Genomic DNA, 12,155 nt, shown 5'->3' with positions numbered 1-12,155 from the left:
AGCCCCCTTCTCATCAGCCACGGAGTTTCAGCTCCTGAAGGCCCGAGGTGCTGCAGCAAAGCGGGGACGGGTGACAGGTTTTACAATTGAAATCAACAGCAGCCTCATCAGTTTTACATTATTAAAAATACGTACGGGTTAGGCTGTCGTTTTGAAGCAGTGTAAAGTGTCACAGCCAAAAGAAGCCTGGCAAGGGCAGAGCATCAAAGGGCTGCGATCGCTTGTCAAGAGAAAGACTATTTTTGAAAAGCCAATGCATAAATTCAAAGGAAAATGAGCCTTCAGTCTAAACTAGATGCTTAAAATAGGCCTAAGCAAAGAAGTTCTACTCTAATACCTAATTTTTTTTTAAAGGGCTGGTAAGGCAGCAAGAACTTCATTGGATCAAAGTAATGAGTGGGTTTGAGTGATTTTGAGTTGATAACACCTTCTTTTATAAAGAAGTACTTAAATGGAAAAGGCACACTTGCAGTGTTGCATCGCAGCCCGTGGGACTGCCTGGAGCTATTGTCTCCGAGGAAGAGTATGACTCACAGCGATTTTAATGCATCTCGCCCTGAATGCACAGTATTTTCACATCCGAGATGCTCTCCTCTCTGTCATATTTGATACAAATACGCATGTGAGAATACCATGAATACATGCATGAGACCTTATTTGCACTGCACCTTCATAACACCAAATGGCTAACATTCAAAACTGCTAACAGCACAAAAAAAGAATCACATAATACACGTCAGCCATCAGTGCAAGCAGTAGATGCAGCCTTAAGCTACATCTAAAAATAAATACTGATTTATGATGATTCTTTTGTAGTGCACCCTTTATTCAATTGGAAATTCTTATTAATGTTTTTGAAATAGTATATAAATATCTGAATGTCCTTACTGAGGCAGAAAAGGATACCATATTTGTTATTTATAAAAATACACTTACATTTTTTCCCCTACTCGTATGTTAGAAAACCCTAGTACTTGTCAGCAAAAAGAAGAGTGTTATTGTATTTATTGTATCTTGTATATACCATCAAATCACTCCTCGTGTTTTGGCAGAGGCAGACAATAGTTTCTAACAGAAACCAATCACTGCAGATATGTGAGCTGTAATTAAAACATCTCCACTCAGTATGAAAAAAACCCAAACCTGACCATTTTCAAACATACAATTTCAAGTTCTCTATTGCTTCAGTGTTATCTGGTAAAAGGATACTTCCAGCATGCCAGAACATTCACCAGTAACACCAGCCTAAAGAATTCCAGTTAGTTTACAAAATATATACATCGAACACGAATTTAATTTCTTTACCAGTCAATTTTAAAGTAAACGTTAAAGGTTTTAAAGGCCTGAATTCTAAAGCACATATTACCACCTTTTCTCACAAATCTAAAAAGCTATGTAAAAATCAGACTCAGATTCTCATATAGTCTCAACTCCATCACCGACAGCTTCAAATTGCAGTGGCTCTACGAACAGCAAAAAAAATCACAGAACCATAGAACGCTTTGGGTTGGAAGAGACCTTCAAGATCATCTGATAAAAACAACAATAATGTTAACTTGCAACAGTATTTGGCAAAAAATAATGCACTACCTTCCAGAAGCAAACTTTCTCCTCTTGGAGGCCACCAAAATAGGTGGAGGACAGTGCGCCTTAAACCAAACACATTCCCCATCACCCTGATCCCCCATATACCCATCTCCTGCACTCACCAGGATTTTCTTGACCATCCCTCTCTTATAGAATAAACAAACTATCAGCTTTGCATTAGAAAAGAAAAAAAAAATCAAACTTTATTATTAATTTAACAAATTTCCAGAATGGACAATACTTAGAATAATCCACCATTGGTAAAAAAAAATATTACAGTGCTTGATAGACAACATCCTGTAACAGTGATGAAGAAGAAATCAAATTACATTAAAAGTGCCCTTATAAAATGCACCTTAGGTAACCCCAGCCTGCCATTTCCCCCTCAAAGGATGGCAGGGCATCAGCACAGGTGCTAGGATGAAAGCACCGTTTTGCAACTTTTTTGTTTTTTAAATAAGAAAATGCATTATTAGCTTCCATCCATCTGGGGGATAACGGACACAGAACTTCTGTAGTTTCAGGAACTCCGCTGTTACCCATGCAAATATTTTAAAACAGGGAGTTGACCTCTTTTAAATTGAGAGCACTGCCTCTTGGAGCAGAGTTAGAGTCAGCAGAGGTGAGCACAACACTGCTAGGCCAAATGCCTTTACCAATCTCACTGTAGTTGTAAGATGCTGAGACAAACAGGATGCAAATACGTCAGCATAACTAAAACTGAATTATAAACAAGAGATGTAATAAATGAAGTCCTAGCGGTAATTTCCGCAGGTTTGAACATACAAAGGAAGAGTCTTCAACTCTCGATAATTTATGACATGAAGACTTATAACTTCCAATTATTTGCAACAAATTAAACACAAGTTTATTCTCCCAACAGAAATCTTGATGAACCAAACAATAACAGGTGGATGGAATATTTTATCCCGATTCCTCTATACACAAAATACATTCATTTTGTCTTTACAGGAAGCCAGGTCTGAAAGCACTGACATCCAGCGGAAAAGAAATCTAAACTGATCTATGCTCTCCAGAAGGACGACTGCAGAGTGCCCTTCGGTACTGGAATTTCCTTCTTCTGTAGACATTCCTGGTGGAGAGAGAGAGCCAAAGAACAAAAGAAAAATAAACGTGCATCTTAATTTGCCATCTCTTCTCAGGAATTTTGATGGCTCTTACTGCACACATTCCAAGCATTGCTAATAAAATAGACCAAAATCAATTTTGAAATTAAAGTAGAAACTCTGAAGCTATCGTATGTTAATATTATAATCTAAGTCAACATTCACTGCACAATTTAAATAATCAAGTATTTACAGTTTTGCAAACTTCCTTAAAAAACAGCAATGCAGAAATCAAGATGAAACAAAGGCTACAGAGAGCAGCTCCAAGTGTCTGCTTCCTCATGTGTCTCATCAGGACAACAGATAAAAACAGGCCAGCGACTGATCAAAAAATACAGCTGTTACAGAAATGACTCGGCAGAATCCTCATCAACCTGTGTATCTCCTCTCTCTGAACTTCATTTATCACCAAAATACATTTTCAATGAGAAAAAAATAAATGTGAGGTAAGCAAGGAGCGAGATGCTTGACATAGTCACTATCATTAAGGCAATGAAGTAACTGAAACATCACCACAGACGGGTCACATCACAGCGATGGGGCTGGGCTGTCAGCTCTGCTGCAAGCAGCACTGCTCTCATTAACTGATGCAGGTATCGAATGAAGGGAAAGAAACCCCAAACCAAAACACTTGAAAAGTGAAAAAAGCTCTGCTTTACCTCCACGAAATGCTTGAACCGCAATAAAGCGCCCTCCTGTCCAGGCTGGGTAATTGCTTCAATTCTGCAGAAATAACAGCATGGTTCAAAATCTACTTAGAAAGTTGCGTTTGATTTACAAGTGGGTGGGGGGTGAATGGCAGAGATTGGAAAAGATGGATGAGTCATTTAGAAGCAAACATTTAGGAAGTAAAAAACAAGGATTATCTCCCATTCCTCACCACAGATACCGTACCTTGGGACATAGTCTTCTCGGATGAGCAACATCATTTTCCAGAACTGAACCTGATATTGTTTCATGAGAGCATTGCCACACACCTATGGTACAGAAAACCACAAAGACCAGGTTCCACAATTGGGTTTCAGACTAACATGACAACCTAAATGAACCTGTCCAGTACCAACCCCTTCATATTTTATCCAGACTTAAAAAAAAAAAAAGTACCTACACCTACAGTAAAACAAGCAAATCCTCTCAATGCCTCCAAATGTACTGCTAGCACCTTCACCTTTTTTTTCTTGTTGACTATGCAGTGACCACCGATACAAATTTTACGTTGTTCTTCCTCTCACTCCAGTCTCCCTACAGAAATAACACCCTTCCCTAATACCATTTGCTAGGGCATACTGTGGTCATTTCCCCACCTTGACTACTGCAGTGTGGATTCATCAGCTTTCTTCATACAGTCAGTTTACAGCACAAATGTTCCTCAAATTTCACCACTAATATTAATCCCAGTGGTGTATTTTATACTTTACTTTCTCATTTCCACAATTCAAGTTCTTTAGAAGCGATTTGATAAGCACAGAAGCTGCTTGCGTTCAGCAGTGTTTGTCTCCTCTGACTTCAGCCTTTAACTTCAGTTCATATTTAGCATAGCTCTATATTCTAGGATATAGAGTTAATATATATCAGGCTCTGTCCTTTCCAATCTGAAAAACCTATCCTGTTTTATGAACTAATTCAGCTGGAAAGGCCACAGGACCTCATTCTACTGCACAAACTGATGCCAGGTGCTTAGCAGACCTTATTCTTATGGACCATGCAACTGTTTCTAAAACCCCAGGAACTTTAAACAGAACCAAATACAAGAACAGAAGCTGCATAGATCAACATCCCAGGTTTTAAATCATTCTGTTCCAAAGCTGTACTTGCAAGAACGTGGAAATATCCACATTACTTTTTCTGAAGGAATGACAGGTTAAAAAAAAAGCTGTTGTTAAAAATCACAACAAACCTCACTTCAGCAGTCTCTTCAGAAGCTAAAATGTCACCAATTTAGATGTCTTTAATCATTAGTAATCCACATCACTTACCTCCAGAAAACCAAAAAGAAGTGTGGCTGTCACATCTGCCAGAGGCTCCATATTCAGCATCTGAGCAAGCCAGCGCCATCCATGGTTCAGCCCATGAGGATGTGTCTATAGAGCAACAAAAAAAAGTTACCCACCACCTGTTTTACAACTTGCAAAATGCTGCTACCAGTCTTGATTTACTGTCTTCTTTATAAAGTTATTTTACAATAGCCTAACATAAAATTTGCTGATTTTGAAAATATAAAGAAAGGAAGTAAAGGTCTGCATTATGAATCACTTTGCATTGCTTTGTTGATTATGGTTAAGACCATCTCCTTCCACACATACTATGAGCTGGTTTAAGTTCAGCACACCTTAACTACAAATCAAGTTTACCATACATTTAATAGACTCTTGGGATAGTAACAAGGCTCCAGTTATAATGCTGGACACACGTACCCCTTGCTTGCTCCCATAAGGCCACCGGAGCTGAATGATAGCAGCATACAGACGAATCAGTCCTGACATCCGTTTAAGAAACTGATCTTGTTCTTCCATCTTTGAATCCTTCACTTTATAGCCAAGCATCCTGAGAAGACATTCAGTATTAGTACAGCAAAACACATTCACTTGAGTCCCTGCAGTTCTCATCTCACCTTGAGTCGACTGTACTGAGAACAGGGATACTCCAAAACCATACAAGAATTACTGCAAGGGCTGATCACTACCCTCTAGAGCACATATTCCACTGGTTTATACCATGTAAAATATTTATGTTCTGTACTGGATATTTCAACCTGAATCAAGCTACAGCTATCAACTGTTCTTAGAGAAGGCCAAGGAAGAAACAGCAAAAGAGCACTTCTAAAGCTGAAGGACACAGCATCCTCCAGGGAAACAGGGTCAGGGAAGCTGCACGCTTGTGAGCAAATCTCCACAGTCTATGCCAGCACATCACAGTGCCTGCGTAATTGGAGATGGAGAAAAGCAGACCTCGCTCAGAAGAATACAGTCTTCACCCTTGCAGAGTTCATGCTGAAGAAGTCCAGTAATAAATTTACCTTTGACACTCTTCCATAGAAGCTCCCTCTTTCAATGCAGGGTAAAATGGCACAGAATAGGGGCACTTTTTGTGCATATGAGCTAAAAGGAGCTCTCCAACTCGAGGATGTAGTTCCCAGATTCCTGAGGCCACCACAGCAATCGGGAAAGCTGAATCATGGTGAGAAGCTACTTCTTCTTCTCCTTGATGCTGGAGAGGAGAAAGGAATGTCAGTCCCCACCCCTTTAAGCCTTTTTCTCAAGACAAAACAAAACAAAAAATCCTCTTTTTCATGTAATTAGCCTCTGCTGAGGATTCTGATGTTCCCATGGCTATGTGGCCAACCACAGTGAAGCTGATAAAGCCCTATGTCCTCAGTGCCCACAGAGCATGACAATAAACATGGGCTGAGCACAGAAAAAAAGGGTTAGCAAATACAGGCAACAAAGTGCAAGGCTGCAGAGATATTTTCACTACAAACAATCATTTTCAAATGTTTACAAATCAGTCACCATTTTACTCCATGGGCTAATTTTTGCATGTATTTGTCACTTCAGGGATAAAAGGAAGTTTCAAACAGCCCAAATTTAGCAAATAAAGAACAGAGAAAAATATTGCCGACTTCAAGAAGCAATTTAAACAATGAAACCTTATTTCTTGGGAGGTGTTAACTGCACATGCTAAACTCCTAGCAATTTTGTTCTTAGTAGCTGAAGATACAGGAGAGTGTTACAAGAAGACAAAGAACTTAATGCACTGACTACTTTTGCCACCCCAAGAAAGAGAACATTTCTCACCACGAATTTCTCTGCAAGTTTGTAATACACAAACTCCAGACCCTGTGGATGCTGAGTCACTGACACAGTTTGCCCTCCACTCTGCACAGGCCTTCCAGAGAGCAGGTTATTGATCCTGGATACAGGAGAGTGTTACAAGAAGACAAAGAACTTAATGCACTGACTACTTTTGCCACCCCAAGAAAGAGAACATTTCTCACCACGAATTTCTCTGCAAGTTTGTAATACACAAACTCCAGACCCTGTGGATGCTGAGTCACTGACACAGTTTGCCCTCCACTCTGCACAGGCCTTCCAGAGAGCAGGTTATTGATCCTGTCGAATATCTCTTTCAGCTGAGAGCCTGCAAATATGAAAGGAACGTATGGAGACAGGAGATTAGGAAACAGCAGACGAGTCCTAACCAGACCACATCACCTTCACCAAAACTAGACCTACATCCTGAAGGGCAAGGCATCTCAAACTGCTCATTTGCTACATCTGATTAAAGAAACTTAACCCCTCGCCTCTGAGGGAAGCAACAGACCTCCAAAACACAAGCAAACGCTGTGCTGCAAAGACGAGTGCATGCGCACCAGCTTTCTGCTGCAGGGACAGTTATAGAAACATTGGCTATGTTGTGTCCGAATAAAATCTTTACAGTAAAAGACATCTCAGTTGGATTGGGTTCTTCTTGTTTTCCTGACCTCCTATTCTAGAGATCTGGCACACAGGGATCGTAGCTGCTTTCTGCAAGTCTGCTTTTATCTTCTTAACCTGCAGAGCAAACACACAAACAACTTTAAAAATCTTCAGACAAGTAAAGTGTTATGATACTTTGGATGAGCAGACTGTTAATAAAGGCTGCTAAGTTAGTTGTTTGGTTTTTTTTAAATGAAAGCCATCCTACTTCCCCTAGAAATCAAGACAATCACTCTTCAGCAGTATTAATCATTTGTTCATACCTCTTTGTTGTCTTTGCAGTTGCTGAGTCCACTGAAAGAAGCAACGCACCGCTCTGCAGCATCTTGAAGCTGCTGGTACCACTGCATGGTACTTACATCTGCCTTCACTTGAAGTCCTGATATTAAAAAAACAAATACCAGAAGATTAAGAAAGACTCAAAACTCTAGAAAACTTTAAGAAAATTTTAAAATTGCAAGGAACTAACAGCTACACGAGCGCTTTTTCTCCCCAGAATTTAGTTTAGAAAGTTATGTTCATAAATGAACTACAAGTTTGCAAGCTATACAGGAGTCCTCCTCCTTCAGCTTAAGTAGCTTCTGTATACAGGACATCTCACTCTAAAGAAGGAAGCCACATCAGTCTGTCTCTATATGTTCTCGTGTCACACATGACCCGTCTACACTCACGAGTAGTCACATTATTCTAATATTCCAATATATGGCACACTGGCTGGGAAGAGCAGGTTTTGCTCCAGTTCATACAGTCCATTTACGCTGCATCAGTTCAATTTCAAAAGTTTGCTGCCAACAGTCCTATCCTGTTCTAGTCCTAGTGGTGCTAAAAGTAAAGCCCGTGAGAAGGTTTGCTGTCACAACAGTAAGATTCCAAAGTAGCATTTAGCCTAAAAGTAAGAGAGTGTGTAAGGAGAGAAAGAAGCGGAGGGGAGTGGAACATGCCAAACCAACACAAAACAAAACAAAGAAAAAGCCACACCAACCTTCCTTCTGTTGCTTTCCACCTGACTGCTCTGCAGGGGCAGGAGTCTGAGCCTTCAGCTGTTGGCTTTTCAGTAACTCTTTCTGCTTCTGTTTCTCTTCCTCTTCGTCTCTCCTCTTTTTTTCTTCCACAGCTGCAGCGATTTCTTGCTGCATGCTGGATATCAACCCTCGCATCTCCTGCAGTGCTCGTTCAGTATTGGCCACATCTACTTGAGTGGGGAAACCTCGCTGTCAAGAAGCAGAGGGGTTAATGTAGCATCAATCTTTTGTTCCACTGTCTGTAGACCAACGGCAAGAGCAGGGAACCTTTGCAGCATTAGCCTTCAGATAATCTGCAAGCCAACTACACAGTTTATCCTCTTTGGTGAAAATACCTTTTCCCGCCTTTATTTGTACATAATATTGGTCATAACACTTGTACATAGTGTTAGGCCATGACTAGATCTCACAAGAGCTTGGACAACAAAGGTGAGTAACACACTCTGGTAAGTATAAGGGAATGCCAATGCAAAGCCTAGACAGCTTCCTCTGCAGAAAGTCAGCAGTGACAAGCTTGAACAGAGATTTATCCTCATGGCAGTGTTTTATTTTTCAAGGTTTTTGTAACTCACCTTTATGTAGAGGAAAAAAAAAAATCAAGACAACCTACTTATTGCAAAAAGGCTTATGGGCATAGGAGAACAATAACATGTTCAGTATTTCTCTTTAACAATTTATGAAGCACTCCACTTCCATGAGTGCCTCAAAAAGAAACTTTATAGCATCAAAAGATCACAGTATTTTAATATTCAGTCTTTCTCCTCTAGAAATCCTCATGCATTTTTATCAGCTGTTTTCAAGAGAACAGCTAAAGTGGCATAGAAAATAATTCTCCTTTTAAATTAAATGTTCTATAGGATGAATATCTAAAAACATTTCTGTGACATCTTATTTAACTGCCTCATAACAAGCTGTCTGTAACGATAACTACAGGAAGCTTTATGAAGGAAGGACAACCAAAGTTAAGAACAACTCTAGAGCTTTACCTCACTTGTGGTGCGGATGAGTCCTGACACCAGCCCACAGATCTGGTTGCCACGATTGCTGTATGCAGAAAGATCGATTTTTGGCAAGTCTTTGTGTCTGTAATTGGGATCGATCTGCTGGTTAAGCTGCAGCACTTCCTCCTGGATGGAATAAAGGCGCCGCAGTCTTTCCTGGCCCTCTTCCTTACGCAAACGCTCCAGCTCTTCCTGACGCTGCCTCTGCTGCTCCGCCTCACGCAGCTTTAGGTTTAACACCTGGGGAGAAAAAGACACAAGAGACACAAAATACTTCAATAATTTGAGCTTTACAGGTCCTTCCTGCTTCTTTAACATATGTGCCTTTACTGAATTTCCACAGCAACGCAACAGGTGTCTAAGGACAGCACCAGAAAATACATTCTCACTGTAGGGGTGCCATGTAAATACAAATAAATCAATTGGTCTTTCGAGCTCCCACTAAGTAGTCCCAGTCTTTTACGAAAGAAAAGTCTCAGACCTTTGCTCTGTGTCTGTGTTCTTCCTTCAACTTCTCCTGCTGTCCCTGAGCCTCCTTTGAGCTACAATACACATAAAGACAAAAAAACCGGATTCAAGACATGCACAAGACAAAATACAAACACACAGCAAGTTAATTTTAAAATAAGCCAAGCTAAAGGAACTTTAACTGCCCATAATACAGTTTTTTTCTAACCACTGAAACCTCCACAGTTTGATCTAGTTTGAAAAACAAAAAGTAACAGGATAGTTAATCTAAGAAAAGCAGCAGGTGAGACTGTCAAGCACAAGTGACTAGCATAGAATTGTCAGGCACAAGAATTAATGTCACTCTGATTAAATAATGGAATATTGAAAGAATACGAGAGTCAGTCTCACCTCTTCTCCATTACTTCTTGCAAATCTTGGAATTCCTGATGCTGCTTTAGCTCCTTCAGTTCATCAAAGCGCTTCAGTTGTTCACTTGCCAGGGCATACACTGCCCTCACCATCTGCTCTTGCTGCTCCTGCCGTTGCCTTAGCGCCTCCTGCAGATTGCAGTGGTGCCAGAAGCACCACAACGTAGTAATCACCAGAATTTGGACAGGAGAAAATACAAATGAAGTTGCCCAAAGCGGGCCAACATAGTGTACTTGGAGTTACTCTAAACCTTACTCTCTGAGGTTGAGGATAGCTCACCGCCCTGCTACTTTTACCAGAGCATTGTTACATCTGGTTATGCAGCTCTCCTGTGAGAGTGTGCGATTCACATGCACTCTCAACTTGGGTTTGGTTTTTTTTACCTTTCCTTTCAACCTGTGCATCTCTTCGTACATCCGAATGCAGCCTTCAACTTCTGTGACTTTAGATGGCAGAACTGCTGGAAAGGCTTCTTGACCCACTTCCAGTAGACTAAGATCATCATTTCCCTGTGTGGTCAGCATATAGGCAAAATCAGTGACTGAGTATAATGTCAGCAACTCACGGAGGAACCCAGATAAATCAAGTCTCCTAAACTGCACATTATTTGTTGAGAAACAGACAAAGGAGTCAACCAATGCACAAATTTTTAGAGTAGTTACATACCCCAGTAGTGTAAGCTCCAGAACCTATATAGGGTTGGGATAATTTCTTTTCCCAGTCACTAAAATTGGGAGCAGGGATACCAAGAGCCTATAGGACATTGACAAAGGCTGCCACATAGAAAGGCGAGACAGACTCCCCACAATCTCTTAATATTCAGTGAGATCTTACACTGGAAGAAGTCAAGGCAGGTTTATACTTTGAATCATTCTTCAGGAGGAATCTTCATACTCTCTTTGTTATAACTTTTATCAGATCTTGCTGCTTCATTAAGATGTCTTCCTCACAATATATTTCTTAAGTCTAAATGGGGCCAAGATGATGCAAAACTTTGTTGCTCAGTATCACTGTTCTGTGGTGAAGTCAGAATCTAATGCTGAACAGCAGACACTGGTTTTCTTTTCAGGTGCTTCATCAACTTCATTACCTCCACTCAACTGCTCACTGCTCAGCTTCCTACCCTTTTGCCTTGTAAAAGGGAGCCGTAACACATTTAAAGCATTCAGATCTCTGGAGAGCCCAAGGGGGTGCTCACGGACTCTTACAACAGGCCTGACCCTACTCTGTGACCTCACCCCTCCAAACGGATGAGCCCCCTACCGCTAATCCATAAAACCATACAGCTCCAGCTGAACATTCCTTTGTTATGGTGAAAAAAGGAGTTTGCTTTTGGCCTACAATAAAACACTATTCTAAGAAAATCTTGTTAATATCAACTTTATCATCACGTGTTTATCCTACATGGAGTTGAAACTAAGTGTGTTTTTTCCCCATAGCTTAACAGAGCACAACCCAGCCTTTATCAGACAATTTACTGCAGCAAGGTAGCACATTTTTTTTCTCACAGCTGCTCACACATGGACCATAATCAGAGAGCTACCTTTGTTTCACTTGCCTCTGCAGATGAAAGCGGTGAAGAGCCCTGGAGTCTAGCAGATGTGATCTTCTCCAGAGAAGATGACTGGTTTTTGATGGGAGTGGATTCTTTAGGCGTTGAATTTCCGGACGGTGAGATTTCTTGAGCTGATTGCCCAATCACTCTGTCTAGGACCCAGCCAGAATAAGGGGACAGCACAAGAGGAGACATGCATCCTTCCAGGACATCCTAGAAAGAAAACATTTCCTGTAAACGCAAAATCTATCAAGAAAGCAATGAAACATTAACAGACATTGAAAGCAGTTGCACAGGTCAGTGGGTGCTTTATAACTCCAGCTTAGTACCCCATTCACCCAGTTCTCCTGCTGTCTTTTCACCACTCTTCTAGGCTTTCCTACTTTTGCAGGACGGCAGAACCCCCACAGTTGAACCTCCTCCTGTAACACCTCCTCCCCAAACCCTGCACTAAGGAGCCGGTACAAAGGAGCCCGACCTGCAGGAAGGGGAGCAGAGGGAACCAGCCA

General features: G+C 40.9%; 1 protein-coding gene across 1 annotated transcript in view; it reads right to left on the bottom strand.

Moving 5' to 3' along the window:
* Positions 1 to 2,611: 2,611 nt before the first annotated feature.
* Positions 2,612 to 12,155, bottom strand: part of GLE1 (GLE1 RNA export mediator) — a 9,821-nt gene continuing 277 nt past the window's right edge. Inside the window, exons 2-16 of the mRNA XM_010194700.1 lie at positions 11,635 to 11,859; positions 10,475 to 10,600; positions 10,071 to 10,219; positions 9,694 to 9,754; positions 9,198 to 9,452; positions 8,172 to 8,400; positions 7,453 to 7,568; positions 7,195 to 7,264; positions 6,709 to 6,851; positions 5,731 to 5,921; positions 5,129 to 5,258; positions 4,691 to 4,795; positions 3,609 to 3,691; positions 3,374 to 3,437; positions 2,612 to 2,680 (exon numbers count right to left, since the gene is read on the bottom strand). Of these exons, the coding sequence (XP_010193002.1) occupies positions 2,612 to 2,680; positions 3,374 to 3,437; positions 3,609 to 3,691; positions 4,691 to 4,795; positions 5,129 to 5,258; positions 5,731 to 5,921; positions 6,709 to 6,851; positions 7,195 to 7,264; positions 7,453 to 7,568; positions 8,172 to 8,400; positions 9,198 to 9,452; positions 9,694 to 9,754; positions 10,071 to 10,219; positions 10,475 to 10,600; positions 11,635 to 11,859 (2,016 nt within the window). The remainder of the gene's footprint in view (positions 2,681 to 3,373; positions 3,438 to 3,608; positions 3,692 to 4,690; positions 4,796 to 5,128; positions 5,259 to 5,730; positions 5,922 to 6,708; positions 6,852 to 7,194; positions 7,265 to 7,452; positions 7,569 to 8,171; positions 8,401 to 9,197; positions 9,453 to 9,693; positions 9,755 to 10,070; positions 10,220 to 10,474; positions 10,601 to 11,634; positions 11,860 to 12,155) is intronic.

The sequence above is a fragment of the Mesitornis unicolor genome, unplaced genomic scaffold (genome assembly GCF_000695765.1).
Source record: "Mesitornis unicolor isolate BGI_N332 unplaced genomic scaffold, ASM69576v1 scaffold5711, whole genome shotgun sequence".
In the NCBI taxonomy this organism is placed as follows: domain Eukaryota; kingdom Metazoa; phylum Chordata; class Aves; order Mesitornithiformes; family Mesitornithidae; genus Mesitornis; species Mesitornis unicolor.
The sequence above is the reverse complement of the archived record's forward strand: the minus strand, read 5'-3'. Positions and strand labels throughout refer to the sequence as shown.